This window comes from Planococcus citri, chromosome 5, assembly GCF_950023065.1.
Source record: "Planococcus citri chromosome 5, ihPlaCitr1.1, whole genome shotgun sequence".
In the NCBI taxonomy this organism is placed as follows: Eukaryota; Metazoa; Arthropoda; class Insecta; order Hemiptera; family Pseudococcidae; genus Planococcus; species Planococcus citri.
The window spans coordinates 12934276-12952379 of NC_088681.1; the positions used below are offsets into that span (position 1 = coordinate 12934276).

Sequence of the window (18104 nt, forward strand, 5' to 3'; positions counted from 1 at the left end):
TTTGTACTCACCTGAAACAAAGAAAAATTAAGGTGGATTAGTTGGTTATAAAATTCTAGATCAATCCACAGATACATATATGAAATAATAATGGTCGAAGGTCGAAGTAAAAATTCAGACGATCTCCATGTTTAATAACGAGCCAGAAATGAATATTCACAAAAATAAAGTATCATAAAAGTTGTAAAATTGATCATGAAAATCACTCAAAAATATCAAAAAATGAAAAAAAATTGAGAAAATGTCTCATTCGGGTGAAATTTTGCACAGACTACTTAGATTACTGAAAAATACCTAAAATTAATTACAAAGTTTCAAAATTGGATGATGATTTGGCAAAACTACAGAAAGTGTCATGAAATTTGTCAAATTCCCTCCCCCCCCCCCATAATTGAAAATTACCAGAAGTTGATCATGGTACCTAAAACCTATCTATAGGAATTTTTTTTTGTTGAAAAAAATCACTATTTTTTTCAATAGGTGTAGGTACCTATCTATTTTAACCAAATTTTGGGAAATCTTTCCACTTGAACACCCCCCCCCCCCACCCACACAAAGAAATAACAAAGTCAAATTTTTCACAGGAAAATGTTCAAAAAAACTGAAATTGGTAGAACATTTGTACAATATGTGTAAAGTACATATTATTCAATTATCAAAACTGTACAAAGTGCCTTAAAATTTGTCAAATCGACCCCCCCCCCCCTAATAATTGAAAATTACCAGAAGTTGATCATGGTATGTATCTGATGACGAAATTTTTTTTTGAATGAATCACTACTTATTTCAACCAAATTTTCAGAAAACTCACCATTCGAACCTCTCCCCTCCCTCCAAAAAAAAAAATGGAAAGTCAAATTCATCACAGAAATAGTTCCAAAAAAAATTGAAATTGGAAGAAAATTTGCATACAAAGTATTTTTTAATTTCAATCAAAATTACAAGAAAACAATACAAATGAACGCATTAGTGAATTTTTTCATTTTATCATTACCTTTTTGATTAAATTCACTAATTTTCTTACCCATTTTTAAAGTTACTTCTTTTCTCACTACTTTCACTACCTGTTAAATACCCTATTTTTGGGTTCATTTAAATTTTATTTCTCGCAAAAACTTCAATATTATTACCTAAGGTAGCTTTTAATCAACTTTCGAATGTGTGAATCTGATTCGAGCAATTTTTTTCATGGCTCGAATGGGAACGAGTGGAGAGGGATTGAAAGTTTGAAACAAATCTAGAGCAAGCTCTTCCAAGTGTACACGTCAAATTTCATTTCAGCTTCCCCGGTCAATTCAGAGGAATAAGGTGTGTGTCATTGGGGGGGGGGGGGGGGGGGGTGTTACAAGATCAAAAAAACGCCAAAAATTTGGATTTTCATACCTGATTTTAGAATTTGCTAAACTACTTTCGATTTCTTATCGAGTAATTCCTATTATGATCTTTTTTCGATCGTGTTTCTCCTCTACTTACCATACTTTCCTAAAAATTTGAACTACAATTTTATTAGGTAGGCAGCTAGGCACATTATCAGATTCAATTTCAATAAACGAATTGATTTCTCCGAATGGATTCCGCCTTGAACTACAGTTAATATTATGATTTGATTACAAATTTCAAAATCTCACACAGTTCATTATAAGTACTTACTTACGTTATCGATTCATTTTTCTACATTCGTTAGAGAACAAATTCATTCAAATCGTGACAGGCGGCTGTTTTTCTTCACATTGTTGAAACAAACGCGAACATGAACACTTTTCACACCATTTTCAAGATATTTTTATTTTCTTACTGCATGTTTTCGATTCGAGTAAGTGGTGTCATTTCTCAACATGTACCTATCCGACCGAGTATTTGAAATTTCGCTTCGATCAATGGCTCGTTTGTCAATTTTCCAATCTGGATTCTGATTTTGATACATAGGAAAAAGTATTCCATCATTTTGGAACACTGATTCAGAACAGTTTTGTCAACAATTTCAAACTTTCATTTAAAAAGTACATACAGAATTGCAAATTGGTCATTTTTCGTTGCACCATTTCTTTGAACATCTCGCAAAGAAGAAAAAAATACTTAGCTGGATAAATAAGTTTTTTTCCCCATCAAGATGTGCGATCTCTATTAAATCGAATAATTCCTTTCAGACCGAACACTCAAACTCCACCTCAAATATCGATTACGAAAACGTGGTCCATTGCAAGACACACATACGTGTTCACAACGTTAAATACATTTGGACTATTCATAATTTCACCGCTCACGAAAGACTTGGATATGATATTCTAGCACCCAAGTTACGTGCACTCACAACCGATAAAGTTGAATGGGATCTTCGACTACATATTAGCTGGTATTACGATGTAGAATATATTTCGTTGCATTTATTTCTATCCCAAGATAGTGTAGTTCCTTTGGTGGAAGCGGAATGCAATATTTCAATCATCAATAATAAAGATGAAGTATTATTTCATAAGCACATCGAGTCGAAACAGTACTCAAAAAATCGGATTAGCGAACAACGGCCAATCTGCAAGAAAAACTATTGTTTTAGAAATCACTTACTACAAAACGACACGTTAACGATGGTTATCTATCTGAAGTGGTATTTTGAACCATCTTATCACGTTTTTCATGAACGTAAGGCTCTCTCAACTAATAGTCCTACACCTACATCCGAGTCTAACACAACGAACAAAGGTAGTAGTAACCTTTTTCTGAAATTATGCAAAAACTTACATCAAAAAATATTCTAATATTGATTAGCTAACTAGCTATTGAATTTTTCAACTCTGATAGGATTGGGTGACGAACGAAAAATATAAAAAAAAATTTCATAACATTTAAAATTCTTTCCTCAGCTCATTCTAAATCTGTCCAACACTCCCTGGGCAGTCCTCTAGGCTCTAGTAACACTCCTGGCTGGCAGCCTGCTAATCCCATGTGTAACCCTTCCCTTCCACTATTGGCTCGACTCACAAAATAAATTCTCATCCTTTCAACATCAAGTTGCAGTATCTTAGATTTAACCTATGGTGTTAGTTGTGAATCTAAATTCAAGTGGTAACCCTTCCCACCGTTTGTAACGTTGTAGTCTATATTATTATGTACCTTATTTAAATGTTTTTATTTGTTGTAAAAAAAATCTCTCTTGCCTCAAATCAGAGCGTGTAACTATTTCAATTCATTATTAAAACATTCTCAAGTTCATCAGTTTGGGTTTTTCAATCGACACTTATGTAATTGATATGACACTAGAAAAAATCACAACACGATAAAAAAAATACCAACGATTTCAAACTACCCTTGAAAATTGAAAGAAACTGAAATCTGAAAATTCAGAAGAAATGAACATCTAAGGAGTCCAGGTCGAGGTTTCATTTCACCCGTCAAATACAAAACTAGAAACAACAGATCGAATTTCCAAGTTTTTAATTTTTTTTTTTAAATCAGAAAAACTCGAATTTTTACTGCAACTTTTCAACTCTAGTGTCCCATTCCAAAAGTGGACCTCGATTTGGATTTTTTTCGCATCAGACAAGCAGTTCGGAAACTAAATAAACTCATGTTATGAAATTATAATGGGATGAAGCAGCATTCCCAATTTTTGAAAATTCGACAAAAAAATCAAAATTCAATCACGACGATTCGATTATACATATTTCAAAATAACGCTCAGATTACTTATTAGAATCGCAGATAATGAATTATCTTCCTAACATTCGTTAATAAAATAGTAAATATCTATTTTAGTTTTCATTTTACAGATCGACATAGGTGCTTATAGTGAAGCAATTTTCCACATAAATAAGGGTCATTTCACTAGCACAGATATTTTTTAATCCTCTTGTGTAGTTGGAAGAAACAAAAATGAATCTTCTTTACATCACTGGGATGGTATTTTTCACCCCTTATTGCAGTGGTCAAGTAAGTGCATATTTTCATAAGCATGATCAATAAGCTTCCATCATCAGCATTTTCGATTTTTATAGAATAGAATAACTTCTCTTTTAGACTGAACACTCAAACACAACTTTAAGTATCGATTACGAAAACGTCGTCCAATGCAACACATCAATACGTTTCCACGAAATCAAATACATCTGGGTTATTCGCGATGTAAGCGCTTACGAAGAACTCGATATCCCAGTATCTTCACCCAAGTTACGCGCATTCACAACTGATCAAGTTGAATGGTATCTTCAATTTTTCCCAAAAGATTTCTTCCGTTTCCAAGAACATATTTCATTGAATGTATTCCTATCCAGTGAAAGTGTAGTTAAAAACGTGATAGCAAAATACAACATTTCAATTATCAATCACAAAAAACAAGTATTGTGTCATCGACACATGACACCAAGTAAGTTCACAGACACACTGGTTGTCAGCAGAGCGGTCCTTTGCAAGAAAGACGATTTTTACAGAAATCATGTGCTGCAAAACGACACATTAACGTTGTTATTTCATATAAAATATTTCTTCGAACCGTCTAATGATGTCTCTCATCCACGAAAAATTCCTTCAACCGACCCTACAACACTCCAGACTACCACAATGAACATGAGCGTGCGTAATTTTTTTGTCAAACTTTGCAGAAAATTACTCAAGGAAATACTTTAATTATTGATATTAATTCATATAATGATAATTGGACGCCATACAGAGAATGGGGAGAAGAAATGAACAAATTCAAGACTCAACTCGATAATTGCAGGATACATTCGATTAGATTTTGATTTGAGCTAAAGCCAATTTGTGGACGTTAATCCTTAATTAATTATGATTCCATATGATATGTACCTATGTACTTTTTAGAACTCATTCAATTCATTAAAAACTTACTTACGAACAAATTCATAGGTTCTCATTTACAAGACCTAGGATATGCTTCTAATACCCGATTTTTTCTGGTGAATTACTAATATTGAATCCATTATGAGTCTTCTCAGGAAAATTTCCGATAAGTATTCAATTAGGTACTTATTTGTCAAAAATTGCTAATCATTCGATTACTCCGAAAATTTAATGAGCCATTGCAGGGTTAAAATTACGATTACACAGAATTGCATATCAAAATCATTTTCAGACTATTGGATGAGGAGATAAACAGTTATTTACGCGAACATTCGTTGAAAAAAATTATGTTTCAGTTCTAATTTCGCAGATCCACGAGTCAGATCCCGATAGAATTTTACTAATAAGACAGTTGATATATTTTTCTTCTCTGCGTGTACGTAAAGTTGAAGCAAACATGAATCCTTTTTACATCACTGGGGTGTTATTTTTCGCCTTCTATTGCATCGGTCAAGTAAGTCCAGCTCTTTTAGCTTTTTTCAGGTGAGATTTTAGAATCATTATTACATCAAATTATTCCTTTCAGACCGAGCCCACAAATCCCTCTATAAACGTGGACTCTGAAAATATTCTGGTTCATTGCAAGAAGACATGCGCGCAAGTTCACGAGATCAAATATACTTGGGTTATTAAAAATTTCAGCGCTTACGATAAATATACTCAACGTGAATTTCTATCACCCAAGATACGCGCACTCACAACTGATAGAATCGAATTGGATCTTCGACTACACCCTAATGGCTGGACAGGAAGTTTCATCGAGGATGTTCGGTTTAATATATTCACATCCAGCGAAAGTATAGTTAAAGAAGTGCTGGCAGACTGCGATGTTTCAATCATCAATCATAATAAAGAGGTGTTACTTAATAAACATCTGAATTCAATAATTTGTGTACCTGTGCGGAAGGATCGATGGATCGAGAATGACTTGACCCTTTGCAGTAATGACGACTTTTTTCAAAGACACTTGCTGCAAAATGATACATTAACGATGTTATTCCACATAAAATGTTTTTTGAAACCATCTGCTAATGATGTTTCCCTTCAACCCAAGATCCCAACACCCGACACTGTCATCGTGAAAAATAATCTTTCCGAAAATTTCGAATCGATGCTGAATAATCCGGAATTCGCGGACGTCGTATTCATCACAAATGGCGGTAACTTCTCAGCTCATAAGCTTATTTTGGCCGCACGAAGTCCTGTTTTCGCTGGCATGTTCCGACGCAAAGATACAAAAAATGGAAAAAATAAGAAAATTCGAATAAACGAAGCGAACATGGACGAAGAAGTACTGCACGCTATGCTGAAATACATTTACACCGGAAAATGTGATAATTTCGAGAAACTAGCCGACAAACTATTCGTAGCAGCAGCAAAATACGGTTTGGATGGACTGCGAAAAATCTGCGAAGAAGAGCTTTGCGAGAGTTTATCAGTTGATAACGCAGTAAGGCTGTTGGCATTTGCAGAAAAACACCACGCTGATAAATTGAAATCCAGAGTGAAAGAAGTCATAGCAAACGGTCTGCTCGCCAGTTGAACACAGCCAGCCAGCTAAGAGCTTGGAAATCACGAACAATTTTAAGAAACGCTCGCTTTCACAATGCCATGCCAACGCGAAGATACTTGAATTTTTTGCATTTGTTCAGTTTTTTTTTCTTGTACGAAAATGTATCAATTAAATTTCCAATCATTATAATGACTCTTAATCAACTTTTGGGTGTGCTAATAATTTGTGTAGAATTCAAATGCATCGAACCGATACCAATAAAGTAACATTTTTATATTAAACATGTCGTCTGATCATTCGATGAAACACTATACATATGTATTACAAAATTCATTCAATCATTTCGCATAGTTGTATTTTGCTATTTTATTCTTTCATTTCTGATCTCTGCTCGCCACTGCATGCTTCTTCCAAATCCGAAGAGCAAAACCGACATTCTACCTCAAACAGAGCAACTAGAGTGAAAAATTTCTTTTAAAAATTCAATTCTTAACCACATACAATACCTACCTACTTACTATTATCCACTGGACATTCTCAAATAACAGTTTTGAAATTTTTAATTGAAAAAAAAAATTGAAACAAAAATCGTTGAAAATGAACTAGATCAGTTTTAAATTTTCAAAAATTTGCCCAAAATCTAAAAAAGAATTCGGGCACCCAAAATTTTTGACTCTGCTCATTTTAAAATTTGCAGTGCCATTTAAATTGTAATGGGAGGAATTGCAGCATTTTCTACCACTCAGAGCTGGGAGAAAATCGTTCTGGATTAGTTACTTGAGAACGCCATCTGGTGGATTAGTTCTCTCTTGACCAACATGTTGTGAGAGCAACGAGCAAAACGCCAGCAGTGTTGCCGTTTCCCGTAAAACGCCAAAAAGTACAGAAATATAAGGATTTTTTTTGATTTTCTTCCATGAAACATGCCGAAAAAGGCGTTTTTTCGTTTCCAGGACCAATTTTTTCAAACATTTTTCGCTCTCGCGTTGCTTGAGCTGTAAATTTACCTTCCTTTTTCTAAAATTATCACACAGCGCGAAAAATGTTTATCAGGTGGGTGATCTTCCCCTTCCCCTCTTGCTTTCTATGTGGCCATGGACTGTCAACTTTTCCAAGTTGTCCTGTCTGACGATGATTCCAAAGTAGCGCAGTAAGTATTCTTCTCCTGATGACTGTGCTTAGCCTTTCTTTTACACCCAGTTGTTGAATTATTGACCCATTTGTTCTTTTCTGGACCCATGATATCCTTAGCATGCGTTTGTAGCAGTACATTTTGAATGCGTCAATTTTATCTTGATCTGCCTTGCGTATTGTCCAGCACTCTGATGCATACAGGAAGATGGAGAAGACTAGCGTTTTTACTATTCTCAGCTTTGTGGCCTTAGTGATGTTGTGGCTTTTCCATATCCGGTTGAGCTTTCCCATTGCTGTCTTTGCTATAGCCGACCTTCTCCTGATTTCTTCGGCTGAGCATCCCTGATTCTATATTAATGAATAGGGCAACCCAAAATATGCTCTCATTCAAGGTAAAATATTCAATATATATTCGATTTTTTGAGGTGAAATATTCGACAAAAATATTCGATTACCCCTAAAATATTTGTAAATATTCGAAATTAAATTTGGTATCGTTTCACTCGCCTTTACAAGCACATTACAAAAATGGCTACATCGTTGGGTTTTGTTTCCTAAATCACATGAACTATTCGCAATTTCGCAAAATGGAACAAAATTGTTGAATTAAAATTCTATTTTGATCGTCAAAAAAAGAAAAAAAATCTAAGCTTGATTTAAAATTCAATCTTCATCATCATTTCATCAATCATCAATATCATCATCATTAAAAAGAACCATTTTTTTCATCTTCAACATTTTGTGAAAATGACGTTTCCTGTGTTGCGATTCTCAAAATGCAAAAATTTCCAAAATATTCAAAAATATTCAAAAATATTCGATAAATTGCAAAATATGTGGTAATTTTAGACAAAAATATTCAAATAGCAATCAAATATGCGAAAATATTCATTTTAAGGCAAAATATTCGAAAATATTCGAAATGAAGTAGGTCTTAAATGAAAGGCAATTTTCTGAAACGTAAAATGATTTTGTTACATTTGTAAACGGAGTGCAACAAAAAAAGATTCAAAAAAATATATTGGGTTGCCCTATTAATGAACCAAGGTACATAAAGTCCTGCACAACCTCTATACCATCAATCTCCAATATTTCAGGTCTGTTCTTTTGCTCCCTATCGATTATCATTATCTTCGTTTTTCCTTTGTCGACTCTCAGGCCTGCATCATTGCTGGCTTCTTCAATTTTCCTGAGCATTTCCTTCATCTCATCTGGTGTTTCTGAGAGCAGGGTTGTGTCATTGGCATATGTGACTCCCTTTTCCCAATCCTCTAGGGTAGTTCTCATTACCCATTCTCCATATGCATTGAAGAGGATTGGGCTTAGTATGCATCCTTGTCTTACTCCCTTTGCTGTATGGAAATGATTGGTGAGCTCTCCTTCAACTCTCACCTGTGCCACATTGTCCTGATACAGACTTTTCATAAGACTGACAAGGTGCTCTAGTACTCCAAGCTTTTTGAGGTTTTTCCAGAGGATCTTCCACTCAATCACTTGGCATGCATTTAGGATTTGTTCTCTTGTGCCTCTTCCTGGCACAAAACCCGCCTGTTCTGGTGGCATCTGTGGCAGGATGTACACTTTGATACGCTCGTGTATGATTACCAGTAGTACCTTGCTTGCATGCTATATCAGTGATATAGTTCTGTAGTTCCAACACTCAATCTTTGAACCTTTCTTGTGCAGAGGTACAAACACAGATGTAGTCCAGTCTTTGAGCCATTTTCCTTCTTCCCCGACCTTGTTGCAGATTCTGTTAGCTCTGATTCGCCTTGGTCACCTCTGTTGTGAGAGTCATCTGCCATTAGTTTATCACAATATTCTCGCCATCTTTCCTTCACTTCCTCCTTGTTTGTGAGCACTTGACTGGGAGTGATCTTGCTTCAAAAGTGCGGGTAATGGTTTTGATTTTCTGGAACATGTCTTTGGTCTCCTTCTTGTTCTCATGTTTTTCTATTTCTGAACATATTTTGTTTATGTACTCGTTCCTGTCTACTCTGCACTTCTTTCTGACCTATTTCTGCATCTGTTTGTACTGCTTTGCCTTTGTTGTGTCACTTAGCTCCCTCTTGAGGCTCTTCCTTGCTCGAATAACTTCCCATGTTTCATCTGATATCCACTCTAACAGCATCTCAGATAGAAAAAACTATAGTTTAAGCTGTAAATCTGAATTTAAATGACAACCCCCCCCCTAATTGTCCTCAATAGTCCTCATGTATGTACATAATTATATGTGTTGTAAACTTACTTCCTCGAATAAATTTTTTCATTTGTTCCAAAAATAAAATCTCTCACGCGAACAATCAGAGCAGGACGTGTTAATTTCAATGTAAATCAAACGTTCTAAAATTAGATGGATATCAATTCTGCAGTACCTATGTATTCAAAAATTTTGAGGGCCACAACCCACGCCCCCAACATCGTGTTTTCACTATTAAAAACATAGCCTATCATTCAACAAATGATGTTTGCGATGAATTCTCCTCTGATCATCTACCAGTTATTACTTCACTTCAAATCCAGATTTGTTCTCAAGAATACCAAACTCTGGCTAATATCAATTGGTCATCATTCCAAGGCGACTTGCTATCTCAGGAATTATTTCAACAACCAAAAAACGAGAGTGATATTGACATGTGTGTAACAAAAATAACATCGGATATCCTGTCTGCAGCTGAGAAGGCAAAGAAGCCTCTTCCTAAGAAAGCTGCATGTAAGCTACAACCAAAGCATTCCCTTCAAAATTCAACGCATCATATTTGAAAAAAGTGGAATCAGACGACTTTGGTCACGTACAAGGGACCCCCAGTTGAAGATGATGCTGAACCACTTGAATCATTTGGTTAAAAAATAACTCAATGAACACCGCAATGCTGAATACCAATCATATTTAAGCAATCTGAATCCTGGTAATTCTAACTTATGGAAACTCACCAAAAACTTCACCAACTCGACTGTATTAATTTATTTATTTTATGGGTGCCATATACAGCTACTAAGGCTAGGGACACCACAACATTAAATTAGGCACAGTTACATTACAAATTACAAATTATAGATTATTACTGAACAGAGTAAGGTAGTACATAAGTATTTTTTTTTTTTAAGTGAGAAATTTATAATGTAGGCATATAAGAATTAAACTATAGTTTTTGTTTTGATCCCACGAGGTTTACAAAATTCAGTAAGTACATTATTTACAGGGACTGGATCATCTGATAGGATAGTATTTATTTGATTAGAATCTAAAAAGAGGGAGCGAGCATGTTGAAAAATGGGACAGTGTATTAATTCCACCACTAACCTATCAGCATTCAGACGCAGAAGCTGATGAAGAAAAATGTGAGACCTTCGCTGATTATTTTGAGAAAACTTTCAACTCAAATATCAATCAACCTCCACCTAATCCATCATTATTATCTTTAACCAATCATGATAGAGCAAAATTAACCAGTGTTCCAGAAATCAAATTTTGTATTAAAAAGCTCGAAACAAGGAAATCACCAGGAATTGACAGGAATTAACACCACAATGTTGAAAAATCTGCCTAACAACTGTATTGAAAATATTAATTGCACAACGTATAATGCCTGTTTAAAAATTGGATACCTATTTTCCTTCTGCATGGAAGTAAGCAGTCATTATTGCAATACCTAAAAAAGATGAAACATCACAATCTTGGGGCCTCGATGATCTCTTCAAATGGATCCACAGAAGTAGATCTTTGGTAAATTACTGGTAATTTTCGGTACATCACTGGTAATTTCCGGTAAAGTACGGTAGCTTTGTGTGAATTATTATAAATAATGCTAGGTAAAAACTGGTAATTTCTGGTAAAGTACTGGTAATTTTTGGTAAATTACTGGTAAATTACTGGTAACTTCTGGTGAATTACTGGTTATTTTTGGTAAAATTTCCAATAAATTACTGGTATTTTCTATTTTTTTTTTGGAAAATTACTGGTAATTTCTGGTAAATTACTGGAATTTTTTGGTACATTACCCATACAACAATTGTCGACGTCGACATTTACATCCACTATGTTTTTTTCCAACATGATGATGGAAAAGTGACCAATAACTTATTTAACAGGAATCTTCTGTCCGTAAAGAAGTCAGGTTAATGAAAATTTTCGAAATTTTCTCATTATTTCTGATACCTCGACATGCGATGTCGACATGTTGATGGTAAATTCGATGCTCGAAATTTTCATCTACAACTATATCGACCAATTTTTCAGAATTAAAATTTCTGTTTCAGTGTTTAAAAGCTCAGTAAACATTTGAAAAGATAATCTTTGTTTGAAGGGAGAAAAATTTTCTAATGGCCTTGATAAAATTATTCACTTTTCCATAGTTTGGAGTTGTCGATGTTATGTTGATGTGAAAGTCAATCGCCCACAAATACACCGACACTAACATCAACCAAATTTTCAAAGATTTCTCAAATCTCAAGTTTGAAAAATCAAGTTGATATTGTGGATGTATTTGTCGATGTCGAATTTTACATCAACATTAACATCGACATGTCGTCGACATGAAAATGTATTAGTTTAGTACTCTTAGATAACCTATTGCACCTCAATATAAAGAGTTTAATGTTCAACTATACTGAATATGGACTTTCTGTCTGTACTTCTCGGAGGTGGCCTACGCGTCGATGCTGCTTACTCTTTCAGCATGAGCAATGGCCACCTAAGTGTGTAAGAGAAAATGATTTTTGGAAAAAAATTTCAATTTTGAAACTAAAATTTAACAATTTTGCGTAGCTGGAGGTCGACGTAAATTTCGATGCCAATGTCGATCCATCCACGTCCGTCACATTTGGACTCCACATGTCGATGTAAATTTCGACCCTGTGTTGAGCCAATTGTCGACATAAATGCCAATCAACATTGATCAACAATTACATCAACAATTGGCTTGACACAGAGTCGAAATTCACATCAACATGTGGCATCCAAAAGTGACGGATGTGGATGGGTCGACATTCACATCAAAATTAGCATGGTCATTGTTGTACGGTAATGGTAATTTCTGGTAAATTATGTGTAAATTATTATAAGTAATGCCAGGTAAAACCCGGTAATTTCCAGTAAATTACTGGTAATTTTTGGTAAATTACTGGTGTTTTTTGGTAAATTACTGGTAATTTTTGGCAAATTACTGGTAATTTTTGGTAAATTACTGGTAATTTTTAATAAATTATAAAAGTATGGATCGTTTTTGGTCAATTATGACTGAGTAATTTGTGGCAAAAATAGGTAATTTTTGGTAAATTACTGAAAATTTCCAGTAAATTACAGATAATTTTTGGTAAAACAGTTAATTGTGAGTAAACTACTGATAGTTTTGGGCAAACAAATGGTACTTTTGGGTAATTACTTGTAATTTTTGGTAAATAACAGACAATCTATGGTAAATTATTGGTAATTTTTGGTGAATGGGTAGGATTTCAGGCATATTTCGCAAAATTACAGATAGTTTCAGGTAAATTACTGATTAATTTCATCATTACTGGTAATGTTGGGTAATCACTGATTGTTTATGCTGAATGACAGACAATCTTTGATAAATTAGCATGTTTCTGGCCTTTTTTTTTTTTTGACAAAGTAGAAATAATTTTTGGTAAATTATGGGTAATTGCTGATAAATTCTGAAAAATGTCCAGTTATTTTTATAACTGCTGGTAATTTTTGGTAAATTACTGGCAATTCTTGACAAATTAGCAAGTTTCTAACATTTTTTTTTTTTTTTGGGTAAATTACCAGTGATTTTTATTAGTAAATGTAGAACTTTACCTTATTTTGTTTAACTCTTGAGAACTTTGAGAAAAATCAATGCAATGTCAAACTCCCAAAAACGATTTTCTGGCATCTTGTCAGGTTTTTGAAAACTTAAGAAAAAAATCACAACACGATAAAAAAAATACCAATGATTTCAAACTACCCATAGAGAGCAAACGTTTTGAAAATTGAAAGAAACTGAAATCTGAAATCTGAAAATTCAGGAGAAATGAACATCTAAGGAGTCTAGGTTGAGGCCATTTGACCCACCATCAAAAGATCGAATTTCCGAGTTTTTAATTTTTTTTTTTTTTTTTTAGTCAGAAAAACTCAAACTTTTACTCCAACTTTTCAACCCTCGTGTCCCATTCCAAAAGTGGACCAGACCTGGTTTTGGATTTTTTTGCATCAGTCGAGCAGTTCAGAAACTAAATAAACTCATGTTATGAAATTATAATGGGATGAAGCAGCATTTCCAATTTTTCAATGATGATATTTATATTGAAAATTCGACAAAAAAAATCAAAATTCAATCACGACGATTCGATCGTACATATTTCAAAATAACGTTCAGATTATTAGAACCGCAGATAAAGAATTATCTTCCTAACATTCGTTAAAATAGTAAATATCTATTTTAGTTTTCATTTTACAGATCTCGACATATATAGGTGCTTAGTGAAGCAATTTTTCACGCAACTAAGGGTACCTAATTTTACTACCACAGATACTTTTCACTTCTCTTGTATAGTTGGAAGAAACAAAAATGAATCTTCTTCACATCACTGGGATGGTATTTTTTGTCTGTCATTGCAGTGGTCAAGTAAGTGCATATTTTCATAGGTAGGTATGATCAATAAGCTTCCATCATCATCATGTTCGATTTTTATAGAATAGAATAATTTCTCTTTTAGACCGAACACTCAAACACTACTTTGAGTATCGATTACGAAAACGCTGTTCAATGCAACACATCAATACGCGTTCATGAAATCAAATACATTTGGATTATTCGCGACGTTAGCGCTTACGAAGAACTCGATATCCCAGTATCTTCACCCAAATTACGCGCATTCACAACTGATCAAGTTGAATGGTATCTTCAATTTTTCCCCAAAGATTTCTTCCGTTTCCAAGAACATATTTCATTGAACGTGTATCTATCCAGTGAAAGTGAAGTTAAAAACGTGATAGCGAAATACAACATTTCAATTATCAATCATAAAAAACAAGTGTTGTGTCATCGACACATGAACCCAAGTAAATTCACAGACACACTGGTTGTCAGCAGAGCGGTCCTTTGCAAGAAAGACGATTTTTACAGAAATCATGTGCTGCAAAACGACACATTAACGTTGTTATTTCATATAAAATATTTCTTCGAACCGTCTAATGATGTCTCTCATCCACGAAAAATTCCTTCAACCGACCCTACAACACTCCAGACTACCACAATGAACATGAGCGTGCGTAATTTTTTTGTCAAACTTTGCAGAAAATTACTCAAGGAAATACTTTAATTATTGATATTAATTCATATAATGATAATTGGACGCCATACAGAGAATGGGGAGAAGAAATGAACAAATTCAAGACTCAACTCGATAATTGCAGGATACATTCGATTAGATTTTGATTTGAGCTAAAGCCAATTTGTGGACGTTAATCCTTAATTAATTATGATTCCATATGATATGTACCTATGTACTATTTAGAACTCATTCAATTCATTAAAAACTTACTTACGAACAAATTCATAGGTTCTCATTTACAAGACCTAGGATATGCTTCTAATACCCGATTTTTTCTGGTGAATTACTAATATTGAATCCATTATGAGTCTTCTCAGGAAAATTTCCGATAAGTATTCAATTAGGTACTTATTTGTCAAAAATTGCTAATCATTCGATTACTCCGAAAATTTAATGAGCCATTGCAGGGTTAAAATTACGATTACACAGAATTGCATATCAAAATCATTTTCAGACTATTGGATGAGGAGATAAACAGTTATTTACGCGAACATTCGTTGAAAAAAATTATGTTTCAGTTCTAATTTCGCAGATCCACGAGTCAGATCCCGATAGAATTTTACTAATAAGACAGTTGATATATTTTTCTTCTCTGCGTGTACGTAAAGTTGAAGCAAACATGAATCCTTTTTACATCACTGGGGTGTTATTTTTCGCCTTCTATTGCATCGGTCAAGTAAGTCCAGCTCTTTTAGCTTTTTTCAGGTGAGATTTTAGAATCATTATTACATCAAATTATTCCTTTCAGACCGAGCCCACAAATCCCTCTATAAACGTGGACTCTGAAAATATTCTGGTTCATTGCAAGAAGACATGCGCGCAAGTTCACGAGATCAAATATACTTGGGTTATTAAAAATTTCAGCGCTTACGATAAATATACTCAACGTGAATTTCTATCACCCAAGATACGCGCACTCACAACTGATAGAATCGAATTGGATCTTCGACTACACCCTAATGGCTGGACAGGAAGTTTCATCGAGGATGTTCGGTTTAATATATTCACATCCAGCGAAAGTATAGTTAAAGAAGTGCTGGCAGACTGCGATGTTTCAATCATCAATCATAATAAAGAGGTGTTACTTAATAAACATCTGAATTCAATAATTTGTGTACCTGTGCGGAAGGATCGATGGATCGAGAATGACTTGACCCTTTGCAGTAATGACGACTTTTTTCAAAGACACTTGCTGCAAAATGATACATTAACGATGTTATTCCACATAAAATGTTTTTTGAAACCATCTGCTAATGATGTTTCCCTTCAACCCAAGATCCCAACACCCGACACTGTCATCGTGAAAAATAATCTTTCCGAAAATTTCGAATCGATGCTGAATAATCCGGAATTCGCGGACGTCGTATTCATCACAAATGGCGGTAACTTCTCAGCTCATAAGCTTATTTTGGCCGCACGAAGTCCTGTTTTCGCTGGCATGTTCCGACGCAAAGATACAAAAAATGGAAAAAATAAGAAAATTCGAATAAACGAAGCGAACATGGACGAAGAAGTACTGCACGCTATGCTGAAATACATTTACACCGGAAAATGTGATAATTTCGAGAAACTAGCCGACAAACTATTCGTAGCAGCAGCAAAATACGGTTTGGATGGACTGCGAAAAATCTGCGAAGAAGAGCTTTGCGAGAGTTTATCAGTTGATAACGCAGTAAGGCTGTTGGCATTTGCAGAAAAACACCACGCTGATAAATTGAAATCCAGAGTGAAAGAAGTCATAGCAAACGGTCTGCTCGCCAGTTGAACACAGCCAGCCAGCTAAGAGCTTGGAAATCACGAACAATTTTAAGAAACGCTCGCTTTCACAATGCCATGCCAACGCGAAGATACTTGAATTTTTTGCATTTGTTCAGTTTTTTTTTCTTGTACGAAAATGTATCAATTAAATTTCCAATCATTATAATGACTCTTAATCAACTTTTGGGTGTGCTAATAATTTGTGTAGAATTCAAATGCATCGAACCGATACCAATAAAGTAACATTTTTATATTAAACATGTCGTCTGATCATTCGATGAAACACTATACATATGTATTACAAAATTCATTCAATCATTTCGCATAGTTGTATTTTGCTATTTTATTCTTTCATTTCTGATCTCTGCTCGCCACTGCATGCTTCTTCCAAATCCGAAGAGCAAAACCGACATTCTACCTCAAACAGAGCAACTAGAGTGAAAAATTTCTTTTAAAAATTCAATTCTTCACCACATACAATACCTACTTACTATTATCCACTGGACATTCTCAAATAACAGTTTTGAAATTTTTAATTGGAAAAAAAAATTGAAACAAAAATCGTTGAAAATGAACTAGATCAGTTTTAAATTTTCAAAAATTTGCCCAAAATCTAAAAAAGAATTCGGGCACCCAAAATTTTTGACCCTGCTCATTTTAAAATTTGCAGTGCCATTTAAATTGTAATGGGAGGAATTTCAGTATTTTCTACCACTCAGAGCTGGGAGAAAATCGTTCTGGATTAGTTACTTGAGAACGCCATCTGGTGGATTAGTTCTCTCTTGACCAACATGTTGTGAGAGCAACGAGCAAAACGCCAGCAGTGTTGCGGTTTCCCGTATAACGCCAAAAAGTACAGAAATATAAAGGATTTTTTTGATTTTCTTCCATGAAACATGCCGAAAAAGGCGTTTTTTCGTTTCCAGGACCAATTTTTTCAAAAATTTTTCGCTCTCGCGTTGCTTGAGCTGTAAGTTTACCTTCCTTTTTCTAAAATTATCACACAGCGCGAAAAATGTTTATCAGGTGGGTGATCTTCCCCTTCCCCTCTTGCTTTCTATGTGGCCATGGACTGTCAACTTTTCCAAGTTGTCCTGTCTGACGATGATTCCAAAGTAGCGCAGTAAGTATTCTTCTCCTGATGACTGTGCTTAGCCTTTCTTTTACACCCAGTTGTTGAATTATTGACCCATTTGTTCTTTTCTGGACCCATGATATCCTTAGCATGCGTTTGTAGCAGTACATTTTGAATGCGTCAATTTTATCTTGATCTGCCTTGCGTATTGTCCAGCACTCTGATGCATACAGGAAGATGGAGAAGACTAGCGTTTTTACTATTCTCAGCTTTGTGGCCTTAGTGATGTTGTGGCTTTTCCATATCCGGTTGAGCTTTCCCATTGCTGTCTTTGCTATAGCCGACCTTCTCCTGATTTCTTCGGCTGAGCATCCCTGATTCTGTATTAATGAACCAAGGTACATAAAGTCCTGCACAACCTCTATACCATCAATCTCCAATATTTCAGGTCTG

At 34.7% G+C, this 18104-nt stretch overlaps 2 protein-coding genes and 2 long non-coding RNA genes across 4 annotated transcripts in view; 3 read left to right on the forward strand and 1 right to left on the reverse strand.

Annotated features, from left to right (window-relative positions):
- Positions 1-18104, reverse strand: part of LOC135849375 (uncharacterized) — a 498164-nt gene that overhangs the window by 393619 nt on the left and 86441 nt on the right. The window lies entirely within an intron of this gene.
- Positions 1647-3213, forward strand: LOC135848069 (uncharacterized). Its single transcript, XR_010559306.1, has 2 exons — positions 1647-1813; positions 2148-3213. It is a non-coding gene; the product is annotated as an uncharacterized LOC135848069 (long non-coding RNA).
- LOC135847899 (speckle-type POZ protein-like) lies at positions 5103-6559 on the forward strand. Its single transcript, XM_065367629.1, has 2 exons — positions 5103-5308; positions 5381-6559. Exons 1-2 carry the CDS (start codon positions 5252-5254, stop codon positions 6395-6397), a joined length of 1074 nt encoding a protein of 357 aa, XP_065223701.1. The 5' UTR covers positions 5103-5251; the 3' UTR covers positions 6398-6559.
- LOC135847901 (speckle-type POZ protein-like) lies at positions 15296-16745 on the forward strand. The gene is made up of 2 exons (XM_065367630.1): positions 15296-15494; positions 15567-16745. Exons 1-2 carry the CDS (start codon positions 15438-15440, stop codon positions 16581-16583), a joined length of 1074 nt encoding a protein of 357 aa, XP_065223702.1. The 5' UTR covers positions 15296-15437; the 3' UTR covers positions 16584-16745.

Coding starts and splice junctions, on each gene's coding strand:
- LOC135847899 (XM_065367629.1), top strand. CDS start 5,252: ATGAATCCTTTTTACATCACTGGGGTGTTATTTTTCGCCTTCTATTGC. Junction 5,309..5,380: donor CCTTCTATTGCATCGGTCAA/GTAAGTCCAGCT, acceptor TATTCCTTTCAG/ACCGAGCCCACAAATCCCTC.
- LOC135847901 (XM_065367630.1), top strand. CDS start 15,438: ATGAATCCTTTTTACATCACTGGGGTGTTATTTTTCGCCTTCTATTGC. Junction 15,495..15,566: donor CCTTCTATTGCATCGGTCAA/GTAAGTCCAGCT, acceptor TATTCCTTTCAG/ACCGAGCCCACAAATCCCTC.